Here is a 15,483-nt window from a genome sequence, read left to right on the forward strand (position 1 = left end):
AATCAGTCACCCATAATTATCACAAACACGATTGTACGCTTGTGAAATCATGAGGAGTCGGTTGGTAAAGTGTATTTGTTGCGGCGCAAAGAAGTGGCCAGGTTGAAATAGTGGCTGCACGTGTGGCTGGTTTTGAAGAACCGCATTTCGTGGTAGAAATGAAAACCGATGGTTAAAGCCGTCTCTGAAAAAAAGGAAGTTAAAATAGGATTATAAGTTTATTATAAGTTTAACCATATGCATCGACTTTTCTTTTCTTTCTTTGTTAACTTACATAAGAGACTCTTGCTCCTCCGAACACCAGCCGTCCTTTTTGAATTTCTTCTGATTTCAGCTGGCAAGTTGTTTTTCAGAATCGTGACAACGCTGCACGCCCGCGCTTTCAGTTGGCTTCCATTTCCTATTGGTCAAGTGCGTTCTCAAGTGTGGTGTAGACCATTCTTGGCGGCGTACTTCGGCTTCTTTGAACTATGAAAGTTTCTATGGTCACCAAGAAAAGTTCAAGTAAGTACGTTTTACCCCTTCACACTCAAAGTAGGTTCCAAGTGCACTTAGACTATACTTTAAGCTCTAGTGTGAAGCCAAGTAATAACCCCCGAATAATAATCTCCCGTTTGGTCCAAAGAAAAAGATGTTAATAAAAGTAAACTTTGCCGATAAGAAGTGAAGAGAGGGACTCGCAGTATAAATCTTTGTAAAATGTCACTACTGTCACGCAATTCAAGTCTGAATCAGATTCAGTTTTTGATCGGTAGTTTTCTCCAGCAAATACTCGGCATTCAACATTGAATTTTTTGTTCACATAATTTCAGGTTTGGAAAGAGAAAAAGAAACACAGTTATGTTTGCTCATACTTAGCTAACGGTTTAGCAAAAAAGCGATCTGATTTTACTTTTAACAATTTGACGGATTTCTGTCATTTTCCAACCGAAGACTATCGGGTTTAACGAAGAGTTTAGCATCATTAAAACGGTGGCAAATTGCACAATCTCTTGTAAAGCGACACTTGGACCTGAAACCAGAAATACGGTCAAGGTAATAAAGTACGGAAGATAACACAGTTCAAATACGACAAAAACGTACAAAGTTTTCATGGCCAAGTTCTTGTTACGAGCCAAATGAAGGTTGCTCGCCACCTGAGCTTGGCTGTTTATACTCGCCTGGTGTCGACGAGCCACAAAATAAACTTTCATGTAAATGATGCTAAGTAAAAGCAGAAAAGTATAACCAAGAACCAGGGCAAGTATTTCTCCAACTTGGAAATAACGTATGACTCCTATGAACACAGTTGAAAGCGTAAAAACCCACACGGCAACCACCAATATAACAACTCGTTTTGGAGTAACTAGTTCATTGTATCGAAGATGCACAGTTATAGCGAGAAGTCGATCCACACCGATAAATATAACCGTATGGAAGGAGACCATCACCAGTGACACTGACAGTATGAAAAACACCGTTAAAATCTCATGGATATTTTCGCAGCCATAACTTTGCCGAATTCCGGCGATGACTGCAATGTACAATGGGTGTCCAAGTACCCCAACGCTTAGATCCGTAGCAGCCAAACTTTGCATCAGAATTCTTGATGTCTTTGGAATAGAAGAAGCTTTCTGAAGTGCGTAAATCATCATCACATTTCCCACGATCGCCGTTAAAGACAGTAAACCATTCAGAACACACATGATGACATAGAGTGGGTCCACGTCTTCCGCTTTGGCGTAAAACCTCAGTGCTTCGAGACACAGCTCGACTGTTACTCCCATTTTCAACTCGTGTTCAGCCTCTGGATTGGTAAAACAGTCTAGATTTGACGTGTTGATACCGTTTCGTGCTAAGCTGCAGTACTTCCGATAAATAATTGAATTTAGTGTTTAATGTATTCCGACAGGGCTGTTGTAAATATTGCAGCCCACCTGCTCCGGATCTTATTTTTTCAGCTTTTTGCGTCTAATTTTTAAAAATGATTTGGTCACTACAATTATTAACCCATTGTATTCGTCTTACTTTTTTTTTGCAACAGCAATAAGTCGAATCCACATACGGCTAAAATTCGCAGACTCATGGTTGAAATCACATGAACGATATAGCAGTTTAACTGAAAATAATTTATCTTAATAATTACTGACCCACAAAAACCCTATTGTTCTCTCTCTGCAATATATCGAATATTGCAGCCATGAACCGAAACATCAGTGTGAAAGCGACTGAAATCGCCGATGTGATGCAGAAAGAGAAAAATAGGGTTTTAGGAGGGCCAATAATTATAATAGATAATTACTTCTGCTCACAGCATTATTGGATATATTGCAGGCAGCGGCCTCGAAGTAATTATCTATTAATAGATAATTTCTTCGGCTCACAGCATTATTGGATATATTATTAGCCGAAGTAATTATCTATTAATAGATGATTAATACCTCGGCTCACAGCATTATTGGATATATTATTAGCCGAAGTAATTATCTATTAATAGATAATTAATACCTCGGCTCACAGCATTATTGGATATATTATTAGCCGAAGTAATTATCTATTAATAGATAATTACTTCGGCTCACAGCAATATTATTGGATATATTGCAGGCAGCGGCCTCAGCTTCTAGCTCACTAGACGTTACGTGGATAAATACTGAAATGATTGATTGAAAAGTTCTGCTAATTATAACTTGTTTCAGTCTTTGTTTGCCTTCATTCATCTGGCAACTGTTCGTAACTGTGAATACATTAATGTGACGTCTTTAAAAGTGCGCCATGAAAAAAGCGCCTCACGTGTAAAGTCTGCTTCGAGCCTAGTGGCCCATACAGGCCGGAGCTTATCTCGGTTTCCGTAGCATTAAGCGACTAGGAGTATTGCTACTCCCCCCTGGATGGGATGCTAGTCCATCGCAGGGTTACCCCCCAGCAGTAAATTCGCCGGTACCCATTTATATACCTGGGTGGAGAGAGGCACTGTGAGAGTTAAGTGTCTTGCCCAAGAACACAACGCAGCGCCCCGGCCAGGCCTCGAACCCGGGCCGTTCGACTCGGAGGCGAGCGCGCTAACCATTAGGCCACCTCACGTGTAAAGAGGTAAAATGTTCGATTACTGTTAATACGATGTCAGATAATAATCTAAGGTAATTCAAGATTCTTATTAATTCTTTTGGGGGAAATAATTTGCTGGAGAGTCTCTTAAATATGTAAATGTGACTCCAAGTAGAAAAAAAAAAAACAGACACGAAAGTTTTGTTTATCCGCGTTGTCGATGTCGAATATTTACACACGTGAGAAAGACATTTGAAAGAGAGACAATTGATTGAACGTTTGATTGACATTTTTACCTCGTGATCAATTATCGGTGTCTTTGTGATCAGTAATTAAACGAATTGAAAGGAACTAGGAGTGTGTTTTAACTTAACGATAGTATTTATTGGAGTCACATCACTCGCTTACCAGCTTATTGGCTCAAGAGACTGAAGAGAGCGTTGAAGCTTTGAGGAACGAAAAATTATTAAAAACTCACAAATTTAAAACAGCCAGGCGAGGTAGTCGCTAAATGATGTTAATGACAATGATGATGATACTGACGACTATAATGATAAGTAACACATTTGTATAGTAATAATAATAAAAATAAAAATAATAATATTAATAATTATTATAATAATGATAATGATGATAGTTTTAAATAATTAATGGAATAATATTGACTTTTTTAACAGCTGACTTTTAAAATTTGTATCTTTTAATTGATGTGTGTACATTTTTTTAATGATTATTGTGAAATAAAGTTATGATTATTATAAATAATAAATATAATTTTTATTTCGTAACCTCTAAAATACAATAATAATAATAATAATAATAATAATAATAATAATAATATTTTCAAATAAATAATGGAATAATCTTTATTTCGTAATCTCTAAAATACAATCAATCTCTAAACACAAAATAAAAATAATTAAAACACATTCTGATTTAAAAAACTTATTCACATATTTTCAGTTGATATAATAACAATAATAATAATAGTGAAAAATATAATAATAATAATGATAATAATAATAATAATAATAATAATCAATAGCTGTGTGAATCTTTAATACTACTACTACTACTAAAAATAATATTAATAATAATAATAATAATAATAATAATAATAATAATAATAATAATAATAATAATAATAATAATAATAATAATAATAAATATTTAACTAGGAAGCCTCCAATCACTTGAAGTGGTTTTCAGGAGCGTCCTCTGAATCTAATCTTCTCCATCTAATAAATTGATATACACTAAGAATTAGAATAGAATTCATTAATCTAATATCATGTAAAAACTTGGAAATTCAGTAACAAAAAAAAAACGTAGAATAAAAAGCGATACAGGCGGATTACAAAATTTGTTACACTTGGAGCTAAAAACATGCAATCTAAAAGTACCATAAATACAAAGTGGTTTATAAAATACTACTTATTGAAAAGAAAAAGTACCCTACCAGAAGCATATGGCCCTACTGGATCTTATCTCAGCATACAACTGTAATTACGTGTAATTGGTCCCGGTAACCTGTGACCAGACTCTATTTTCGATATTTACCTTTGCGGAGACAGCCGGCTATGGATGCTTTCAGTTGGTTAGGAAATTAAACTGGTTAGTTGCAAGCTGAAAAATGAATATAAAGTTAATAAACCATAGCAAACTGACATCAACCGGTTTATTGACAACGTTGTATGAGCCTCAGAGCCCGCGTTAACCTTATCCAGCGGAACGGGAATGAGATTGTTGATAATCTTAATAAATTGACTTTTTGAACGAAACCGAGAGTCAAAGCAAATATATTTTGAATCTGCATCAAAACAATCATACCAAACATTAGGAGGACATTAGAACAAACAAACATTAGGAGGTCTCCGTCTTAGCCTGCGACGCTGGTGGGATTTCGTTCTCATAGCCCTGGGAAGAGGTTGGAATAGTACACGAAAAACGAGTACTTCTCGCAAGCTCAAAGATTTCAAAGCTCAAAGAGTAATTCTTTATTGTCTATTAAAAACAGTTTACAAATTCAACCAAAATATCGCGATCCAGGCCATTTAGATTTCTCAGGTGGGAAAGAAAAACTCTCCTTTCTCGATCTCAAGTGACAATTATAGTTTTGATCGCTCGGTCTTGGATTTCATTGGAACCGATTCATACGTGCCAGTACCCTGGCGAGCAGTAAGACCTTGTCCTAGTGGATAGCCTGCGTAACAGGCGTCTGTGTTTTTAGCGCACGAAAAGAGTGCGCGATCGCGAGAAGGCCGCGCGAGGAAAAATCAAGGAGACTCCTCGATTTTTCCTCGCGTGGCCCCCTCGCTCCTTTCGCGTTTCCCATACGCGCGCTCGAAACTACGGCGCCTGCTACGCAGGCTACCTAGTGGAGGAATTTCGGTTCTGCCATTTTTAAAATCTTTTATAGTAATACCTAACAATCCATTTGTGTTTATTATCCCGATTATAAGCCCTAGGCCTGCAAGTTGTCGAAAGGTCTTTTTGGTTATTTTAAAAAAAATGTGGCCAAAGACGCCAGTCGTCCATTGTTCATTCGTCGATTGTCCATTAACTTGATCCGAACAGTAAAACAGTATTTTTATTTACTCTGAATTATGCTATGCTATGCTGCTAGTAGTGAGCTTACTGCGTAAGGAAAAGAAAACCAATCAGCTAGCAGCTTTATTAGTGGACTGAAGTTCTTTTATGCCGTTTACAACACGTCCATACGCTTAATACCTTTTCAGCGTTTATTTGACTGTATATTAATTGGGCCCGGTGTTTATTGCATTAGACTTTTAAATTTCGCCATTTGTCCATTATTTTGAACATATGTAGGCACGTTTGTGTTGAAAAGTGATAGATATGTCAGTTTCCTGTGAATATTACCTCGCCGTACCAATCATAAATGCAAAAAATTAAAGTGCGCTATTTTTTTCCTAGCTGTAAGGATCAATAATGGCATAACTAGCATAAAATGCTAAATAAGTTCTATCCTAGGAAAAAAAGTTAGTAAGACCGCAAAAACAGCATCGGTCACATATCGTTTTAAAACGAAGGTTCAGAAAGAATTGATCATCCACGGAAAGACGACTTGATTCAAAACACGGCTAAATTCTCCCGGGGAGAAGTATAGAAAATAGGTCAAAACTAGTAAGGAGAATTCGATCTTCAACAACCGGACATAAATATTTAAGTATACCCAAGAGAATGGTGAAAAATCTTCAGAATTGTGCACGCTTACAATACAGAACTGGTATTGTGCATGGGGCAGGACACTTTTATTGAACAAGTGAGGGACAAACTACCCGGGGGGGGGGCTCCCGTATGGAGGGGACGGGTGGCTCGTCGTTTCGCTTAACTTAAGGGTGTAAATTAGGGATTTGCGTCACTCTCATTTAGGGTTGCACATAAAGAAATAAAAACGCCGTCACACGATGGTCTAAAACGATCAGGCATGAAAACGGTATCTTTTAGGAGTGAAAGAAAAAGCTCGAGCAACGCCCAGTTCATGATTTAAATTCAAAATTTCTGACGAGCATCCAGGTCCCCTTCATGTGGGAGCCTCCCCCGGATAAATCAATTATGTCCGTTAAAATAGGCTCCCTTATGGATGGTTCTCCATCATTCTTTGGACAGCTGGCCGCTTAAAAGGGTTCGACTGTTAGTCCTTTATTTCTTGACATAAGCACATCATGTCATAATTAAACTGCCAGTTTGGAGTAAAGCCAGCCCCTAAAAGTCTGTCAGGTGCTCGACAGCAATAATCTCCGTATCTACTTATGAACAATATTATTCAAGAATTCATGGCCAAGGTTTGGTTAATGTCTACCTTAAAATAAACGTTACTTAAACAGATCTTACTGTTAAGAAGTTTATAATGAAAGGGACCACTCAGTACAAATCCATGTGAAATCCAAAATGCGTTCTCGTCTAAATCAGACGCAGTTTTAATCAATAGCTTTCTGAAGTGAATACAGCATCTCTAGAATTTCTGTTCAAATACGTCCTTCAGGCGTAGACTAAAAAATTATATTGGGCGTACTTAGGCTTACCTTTCAAATTCAATTTTAACTTTCTGTGCAGCAAAAAAGCGTTTTGAATTTATTTTTAACAATTTGACGGATTTCCGTCATTTTCCAACCAAAGACTATCGGGTTTAACGAAGAATTTAGCATCACTAAAACGGTGGTAAATTGTACCGTCCCTTGTAAAACGACACTCGGACCTGAAACTAGCAACGCAGTGAAGGCAATAAGGTACGGAAGATAACACAGTTCAAATACGACGAAAACGTACAAAGTTTTGAATGCCAAGTTCTTGTTACGAGCCAAATTAAGGTTGCTTGACACCTGAGCTTGGCTGTTTATACTAGCCTGGTGACGACGAGCCACGAAATAAACTTTCATGTAAACGATGCTGAGTAAAAGCATAGAAACGTAACCACAAACAACCATAACTATCTCTCCAGCTTGAAAGTAATAGAAGACTCCTATGAACACAGTGGACAGCGTGACCACCCACACAGCAATAACCATTATAACAACTCGCTTTGGAGTAACCAGTTCATTGTATCGAAGATGTAGAGTTATAGCGAGAAATCGATCCACACCGATAAATATCACCATCTGGAACGAAACGACAACTAGTGAAGCTGACAATATAAAAAACGCCATTAAAATCTCATGGATATTTTCGCAGCCATAACTTTGCCGAATTCCGGCGATGACTGCAATGTACAATGGGTGTCCAAGTACCCCAACGCTTAGATCCGTAGCAGCCAAACTTTGCATCAGAATTCTTGACGTCGGTGGAATAGATGAAGCTTTTTGAAGTGCGTAAATCATCGCCACATTTCCCACGATCGCCGTTAAAGACAGTAAACCGTTCAGAAAACACATGATGACATAGAGCGGGTCCACGTCTTCGGCTTTGGCGTAAAACTTCAGAACCTCCAGACACAGGTCGAATGTAACTCCCATTTTAAACACGTCAATTTTTCTAACGCGTAAAAACGAGGCGCCTTAACGTGTTCAAGTTGCAGCATTTAGTTTTAATTTATTCCGGCAAGACCAATTAGCCTTCTTGTCTCCAATTAAAAATTCAACAGCTTTGTTGCTAATATTATGATCCAGCTGCCTCTTTTTGTTACTTTTTTAGCTTTTGTGTTTTTTTTTTTTCAATAATGTTTTTGGTCACTACAGTGAAAATTGTTTTCCTTTGATCATAACAACAGGGCACCGTTTGCAAGCAGCTAAACTTCGTTTTAAAAAGTCAAATGAATGATAAGGCAATAGCAAAGTTTCGCAGACTTGTTTACTGTTTTTGTTTGCCTCCAATCATCCGACAATTCTCAGCTGTCATTTAAAAGACGATTTTAAAAACGCGTTGATCAGCCTAGGGAAAAGTAACGAGACAGCAGAATCGTTAAGAGACAAAAATGTACTGAATAAGTATTTATCCAAGATATTTCGTTAGAAGGAATTTTTTTCTTTGGCTTGTTTCAGTTCCTGTGTAAAACAAGGTGCTTCAGGGTCTCTTGAATATGTAAATTTGATTTCAATTAGAAATTAAAAAAATACTGGGAAAATAGCGATATTAATTTTTTTTTTACAATTTTACTCCAATCTTTCTTTTCGGTGAAACGGTTTTTTTTGTTATTTGTAGTCACCCTAAGTCTCTTGCTGCCTCTCAAGCTGGGTGAAAGATAATTCAAAACTCTTTTTTTCATCGTATTGATTTTCGTTTATTTGACCTACTTATCTCCTTCCTGTGCAAGCAATATTGACTCAGTATGCACCGCACCGGATCCAATTTATCACCTAGCTCTGTTCGGGAAATTGGCTGACGAGCGTTAAAGCTTTGAAGAGCGCTTAAGTGCTCATAAACAAAATAGCAAACTATAGTGGAATCTCGATTTCATGATAATTGAACAATAAGTCGCGATCGTTTCCCGTGGATATAAGGAATCGGGGATTAATTTGCAGTGCTTGGCTGAGTGAAGGGCCTTCACTACTACATTTAATTAACTTTGCCACGGCTGATTTCTCGAACTCTCTCATTTATCGAAACAATTTTCGTTTCATTTAAAGTGGCTACATCACGAACAACACAGCTTGAAATAATTGGCAAATTTTTCAAGTTTGTCGCTCGTACTCCATCTTATTCTTTGTCAGTCGAAACCATCTTTGTTCATTTTCGGGTTTTGACTACTTCGTTGATGTTCAGTTCTACGTAACAATACTATTATTTTGAGACTTTCTTCAATTTTAAACTAATCGGAAAAACGACTTAAAATGCCGTGACATAGTAGCTCCTTCAAAGCTGTGAAATCAAGATTCCACTGAAAAGGTAGTGATCGCCAAAAATATTCTGTAACCTTGCGGCTGTTTTAATTTATTTCATTTGACTGTTTGAAGGCAATTTAGTGGGAAGACTGTGATCATCCCCTACCTGCATTAGACTCTGTTCAATTTTGATCTTGTCCTTTGCGGAAACAGCCTGCAACCGGCTATATGGTGCCCGTCCGTTCATTAGGAAATTAAACTGCTTGATTAAAAACCATAGCTTTTAATATCCTTTTTTATAATATTTTAAACAGTGTTGGAAGGCCACAGGATTATTTTTTTCATCATTTTTTTACTTTCTCCTACCCTCATTAAATAAAAAAAAGTTATCTACAAGAGAATGTTATCTACTGTTGCAAGGGAAAATGTATATATGGGTTATTAACCAGGCAAAAGTCAAGATCTATATCTTATTTGACATTTTAGTAATATCGCCGCGAGTGTATAGTTTTACCATTCTTGCAGTAGTTTGGTCTATTTTGGCGAGACCAAATTTAAATGACAAGTGAAAATGTAAATTGCCTCCCTTCGTTTACGACTCTAAATTAAGTTACTTTACCTTACCTTAGCGATACCACACACTAAAATGTCTAATAAAAGATTTATTCGACGTTTTCTTTTCCTGAAAAGCTGACTTGCCATCGTATTTTTTCATCTTTCAAGCGGTCAGAACGGAATGAGAGACCTCAACGGAACCTGTTAAACCGGTCTTGTAGAGTTATTCAAGACGTTATTTGTAGGCTATGTACTGACCTGTACTCCACGGAGTAGACATGGTAGAGTTGGATAATAAGGATGGATCTTCAATTTTCAAGTTTATTTTGAGTGTTTATGGACCGATAACAACACATGAACAATGATCAACAATTCGACATATTTACTGTTTTGACAAGCAAAATGTTAAAGAAGGAAATCTCCAAGCCAACTGAATTCAAAATCTCCAAGCGCCTCGTGTCTCTCCTTAGAGAAAAACTCAGTGGCGCATGGCCACGCCAGGTCTTTCCATTAATTATGCGACGTGATGTTCGCCCATGGAATTTGAAAGCTATTGACGCATGAGAAGGGCGACAAGTATTATACACTTAATGACTGTTCCCGAGGGAAACAGTCTGAACAGTAATTTAATTTTGTTTCCTGAGAATCTCAATGTTTCCCTAGGGGAAGCCGAGGGAAACATTGAGACTCGAGGGAAACAAAATTAACTGGTTTCCAGAGGGATCAGTCGTTAAGTGTTTTGTATTACAGCACGACGAAGACTTAGAAAAATGGCGCTCGTCGGTCAACATTCGCGGGCAACACTGCAATGTTACCCTCTGACGTCAGAGATTTTGCAATGTTGCCCGCTCAGTGACTTTTGGCGGGAAACAGTTTTATTGTTTGATGTCATGTGACCTTGAATTAGCCAATAAGAGCGCGCGCTGTTGGGGAAACATTTTTCGGACTGGACCATATAAATTTTGAGCGGGGAGGGGGAGGGGGGAGTTGGAAGGGGTTGGACAACTTTCTCTAAGTAAGAATTGATTTTTTTCAGCATTTACTAACATATATATAACCCTCTGCAAGATTTTTTTTGCACCATCCACGTTTAGCAGGCGGGGGCTTCATTAAATTTTTTCCCATGCTTTCTTGTGCACGATTTTTTTTTGTCCTACCTACGTTTCTTGTACAAGAATTTTTTTCGTAATTTCCCCCCCCCCCCCGTCCCCCGCCGTAAAATATTAAATGGTGCGTCCCTTGGCCGAAAAATTAAGGGAATTTATTTCTCTCCCGTCACGGCAGGTCTAAAAATAATGAGCTTTTATAATGTCAAGAGCCAATTGAATAAAAAATAAAGGCGTCAACCAGCGAAATGAGAGTGATGCACTAGCACGGGCTACAGAAGGATCTCGAAAAGGAGCGCTAAAATTTAGCTGTCAATCATCAGGATCGTCCCGTCAACGTCAAATAGTTTTAGCTTCATTTTAAATAAATTAATTCGTTATCTGTTGGATTTATGCAGCAATGTGCTTAAAAACTGATAAGTTAGTACTCCAACCTCAAGATCTCAATCATCGCTCGTTTGCGGGCGATTGCATAGATATGACATACGATATTGTCTTGTAAATTGTGATATCCACAATTCAAGCTGGAGACCTTGTCATTTTTGCCGGGTGATAACAAGAGAAGCTTTGTCGCAATTTCGACCGTGCTGATAGTACATTACGACAATGTGTTCAAAAGCGCTTCTCAGCTTTTTGCTGCTTGCTGGGTTGACTTGTTCTGTTTTGGCCGTAGCAAGGTCTTCAGGCCGATATCGTTCGGCTATTACGACAGGTAAGTAAGTGTTGCCATTGAAATGCAGCTTAGATTGATTTGCGCCTAGCGCGCGAATCCTGGGAGTAAACCCAGTTTAAAACAGTCGCGTGGCTAATTTTCTATAAGATCCTTTCGCAATCTAATTTATTTGACCTTTGTGATTTTGAAAAATCCACAAATTTTCAGGTACCGAAGAAAATTGAACGATAAATTTGAGAACTAACTGGAGAGTTTTGTTTTCATTCTCGATGCTTTCGTGAGAGGATATTGCCTAAGACCAGACATACTCGGTCACAAAATGCTCTTTTTATACGGAGCAAATCGGTTCAAATTAATAACAACAGCTAATCCTGTTGAATTAAGCTGGGATGCGATCATACAAGTTGTATTGCAGCAAGAAGGAGATTTTGCTGTTTGTAGTCTTGGTCAGCGTATTTTAATAAAGGCACTATTGTGCCACCGTGTTACCTGATGGTGATTTAAAAGCCCTGACGGCGTGGTGTTATGAAAACAAAAATGAAACATTGGAAAATCCTAACCTTTGCGTGAGTTACGGTAATTAGTTTAGTCCTTTTCACGGCTTCAATTAACACCTTAGCATTTTGGCAGACAAGGCGATCGTTTTCACGGCGTTTTTGTGCAAAGGTATCCGAGACACCCTGTAGCGAACCATTAGCCTTTTGAACATAATGAACAAATGATTGTTGTCTGTATCTGTAAGGAAGGGAAGGCATGATCTCAGGTTATATCATAACCAGACAGCCTTCAGATATTTAGTAGAAGCTGAAATCCTTTTCAAAATTTTCCCGCGTCGTTTTCCTTGTAAAAAACATGACTTTGACAAGTTCTGAAATTCACGCGGAAACGATACCAGTCCATCATCTTTTGTGCTTTAATTCACCAGTAGAGTAAAAATGATTGGTTTTTAGTTTGTTGTGATAGACAACAATAATTCGTTCAACACTAGATAAGACCGATAGATAAAAGTTCGACCTTCAAGAATATTCCTACTAACTAATCTGCGCAGAACAGCCCATTCTTGCGCTCTCGTTCCCAGAGCCCGCGTTCCCGGACACGAACGAGAATGATGCGGGTGCCACTCGCTTATAGCTCTCTCGGTTTATAGACCTGCCAGTCTGGTAAAACAAGAACCTTACCCGACCTTCCGGGTCATCGGTAAAAAAGAGCTGTTCCTATTCAACATAATCTCTTTGCTCGGCTGAGGCGCTTATTGGGTGTTCCCAGCTTTGCCAACAGTCGACCTCCATGCGCTTCCAAGCTTTGCGGTCCTCATTAGCCATGTTCAAATTTGGTGGAGTTACTAATTTTTGGATGCCCTTTCAGATGACAGGCCCAATTTTTCAATCCAATCGATATTGAATATTCGTACCCAGTCCCCTGCTCGTTTTTAACATGGCTAATTGTCGTCCACAGAGCCTTCTGGTCTTCTGGTCTGTCGTGACGAGAATGTGCGGTGCTGCGCCAGAGCGCGAATTTCGTGAGGGAGAGGGGGATTTTCTGGGCTGATTAATTTGGCAGCATACTCGTGGAATAGAGTTTTACGTCCACCACGTTTTGGTTTGTCGTGCGTCGCGATCGGCTGGTACAGAGCCTATTTGGCAATAAGGTCTTCTTGGGGGCGCCGTAGACAGTTGCTCAGGATTCTAAGCTGGCGGGTTTTAACTGAAAGCGAAAGAGAGACTGTTCCTGTTCTATCGTAAACTTCGTCGTTGGTAACATGATCTGTACGAGAGGCACCTAGTATGATTCTAAGACAAGACTTTCAACATAATGCAATGGAAAGACAACAATTTGGACGAGGTTGAGCAAAACATTGTGATTTGTCAGTGGCGAGCAGATCGATTTGTTAACTAAGCAGCCTATTATCTCGGTAAAACCATCTCAGATATTCATTGCCCAGTCATAAACTTTACCCCAACCCAGAGATTATCCCCCTGGGAGATTGTCTACTAAGGATGGGTGGAGCTTGCCAAACCAAACCAAACCAAACAAAGTGAAACGATTTTCCTCTCTTAAGGAAAAGAAAAGATACAAAAACAAACACAAGACATGAAACGAAAACGACCCAACATTTGTTTCCCTACTTGGCAATTCCCTATTCCTACTGGTATAGCCGTTAAGTCTCCTAATCATATTGTTTCCTTACAGAAGCTCTCAAGATCCCAGCCCCTAAGGTAACAGCAGAGAAGATTATGAAATACTTCCTTCGCCGTGACGACAGCCTTATCAATACAAGGTCCAAGCGACAGGCTTCCAGCGTGCCGGACAATCGCACTAACAACGTCATCTATGTCATCGACTCGTCCAACTCGATCCGCGCGGAAAACTTCAGAAAGGGATTGGAGGCGTTGGTGTATCTCACCGAGAGAGCCAGCCCGAAAACGCTTTACGCTGTCGTTAATTTCGCCACAGAGGCCACTCTTCTAACACCCAAGTTCATATCGTATAACGAGACCATAGCTCTGCTGCCTACTGTAAAACGAAAGGCTGGGCTCACCAATACCCAGGAGGCACTGCAGGTGTGCAGGGATAGGCTGTTTGAGAATTCACGGTATGCACAGTTTAAGTATTGATTGAGGCTCCCCCAGGGGATTTAGGGAACAAGAGAACATGGGTATAAACAGGGAACAAGGGTACAAAAATAGAGATAAGCTGGAAAACAAAAGCTGTGATTCTTATATTTTAGAGAACAGGGATCATAAAAATTGACAAAATACTTTTAGGGAACAAGACAACAGGGGAAATGTTTTTGGGAACAAAGGGAACATAAACCCCTTGCGAGATCCTCGGTATTTGACATTGAGCTCCCCCTTATGGGTCTTGACCCCTTCGCCATTTTTTTAGACATTGGAAGAAATGAACTTTTAGTCAACTTAGCAAAAATAAAGTCAAAATCACAAACATTATCGGGTACCGTAGTTTCAAAGTCATTTGCCTCAAAAGGTTAAAATTAGGTTGCATTTAAACTCCTTTATAAGTGTAGGGTACCTTGGGCGGAAGCCCTAAAGAATTGGGAGCCGCACTAAGCACTCGCGCCTATTTATGTTATTTTAAAATAGACTACCGTATTTTCTTTTTATTTGTGTGCGCAGTTCAGGTTTTGACCCAGATGGCTATAAAAACGTTCTGCTTGTCACGGATGGTTTATCAAACATGGGAAAAGATATGACACTGTTCAAGGCATTTGGTTTGAAGAACGATGGTGTGGAGATATTTGTTGTGGCTGTCGGGGGATTTGCGTTTGGCATTCAAGAGATCATTGGTCTGGCCTCATCAACTGACAGGCATCTTTATCGCGTGCGAGATTTTGAAGGATTAATAGAAGTTACTAATCTTATCCCTGGCTGGCACTAAAGGCACACAGGACACAAAATAATTCTTACACAACAGAGCATTCCATAAGAGAATATTACCCAAAAGAAGCAGTTTTGTTTCCGATAATTATCCCCAAGATATTTTTAGCGCGAGAATCTACGCCTTCGGAATTGTAAAGTATATTAAAATCGTACAAGCTTGTTATTTTTAAATGTCCGTCAAGTTATATCAGCGACTTCAATCTTCTAACAAAGTTTGATGTCTATTCGCATCTTTGTTTCGGAAATACAGCAAGGTAAACGTTGCTCGTTTACGAGTACGTCATTTTATATCACCAGTTTTAATTGTCCTGTTACTGCTTTGGACATCCAGAATTTTGAAATTACGAGTGCTCAGTGAGCATGTTCTGTTTTCTTAAAACTCTCGGAACTAAGCAATAACAACATTTATAAATAAAAAGCATTGAAAAAATATATGCGAGTGTGTT

At 38.7% G+C, this 15,483-nt stretch overlaps 3 protein-coding genes across 3 annotated transcripts; 1 reads left to right on the forward strand and 2 right to left on the reverse strand.

The window, feature by feature from the left end:
* Positions 1-340: 340 nt before the first annotated feature.
* Positions 341-2,303, reverse strand: LOC144645637 (adenosine receptor A2a-like). The gene has a single exon (XM_078505197.1). The coding sequence runs from the start codon at positions 1,764-1,766 to the stop codon at positions 867-869; it is 900 nt and encodes a 299-aa protein (XP_078361323.1). The 5' UTR covers positions 1,767-2,303; the 3' UTR covers positions 341-866.
* Positions 2,304-6,411: 4,108 nt separating this feature from the next.
* On the reverse strand, positions 6,412-10,247 carry LOC144645638 (histamine H2 receptor-like). Its single transcript, XM_078505198.1, has one exon. The coding sequence runs from the start codon at positions 7,998-8,000 to the stop codon at positions 7,089-7,091; it is 912 nt and encodes a 303-aa protein (XP_078361324.1). The 5' UTR covers positions 8,001-10,247; the 3' UTR covers positions 6,412-7,088.
* Positions 10,248-11,287: 1,040 nt separating this feature from the next.
* LOC144645639 (complement factor B-like) lies at positions 11,288-15,466 on the forward strand. The gene is made up of 3 exons (XM_078505199.1): positions 11,288-11,678; positions 13,830-14,232; positions 14,774-15,466. Exons 1-3 carry the CDS (start codon positions 11,573-11,575, stop codon positions 15,033-15,035), a joined length of 771 nt encoding a protein of 256 aa, XP_078361325.1. The 5' UTR covers positions 11,288-11,572; the 3' UTR covers positions 15,036-15,466.
* The last annotated feature ends 17 nt before the right edge of the window (positions 15,467-15,483 follow it).

The sequence above is a fragment of the Oculina patagonica genome, chromosome 3, assembly GCF_052425735.1.
Source record: "Oculina patagonica isolate OP01 chromosome 3, crgOcupat, whole genome shotgun sequence".
Lineage (NCBI taxonomy): Eukaryota > Metazoa > Cnidaria > Anthozoa > Scleractinia > Oculinidae > Oculina > Oculina patagonica.

What these genes read in the sequence shown, in the direction of transcription:
- LOC144645638 (XM_078505198.1), bottom strand. Translation starts at nt 8,000, where the DNA reads ATGGGAGTTACATTCGACCTGTGTCTGGAGGTTCTGAAGTTTTACGCC.
- LOC144645639 (XM_078505199.1), top strand. Translation starts at nt 11,573, where the DNA reads ATGTGTTCAAAAGCGCTTCTCAGCTTTTTGCTGCTTGCTGGGTTGACT. An exon ending in TCGTTCGGCTATTACGACAG is followed by an intron (nt 11,679 to 13,829) that starts GTAAGTAAGTGT and finishes GTTTCCTTACAG; the next exon opens with AAGCTCTCAAGATCCCAGCC. An exon ending in AGGCTGTTTGAGAATTCACG is followed by an intron (nt 14,233 to 14,773) that starts GTATGCACAGTT and finishes TTGTGTGCGCAG; the next exon opens with TTCAGGTTTTGACCCAGATG.
- LOC144645637 (XM_078505197.1), bottom strand. Translation starts at nt 1,766, where the DNA reads ATGGGAGTAACAGTCGAGCTGTGTCTCGAAGCACTGAGGTTTTACGCC.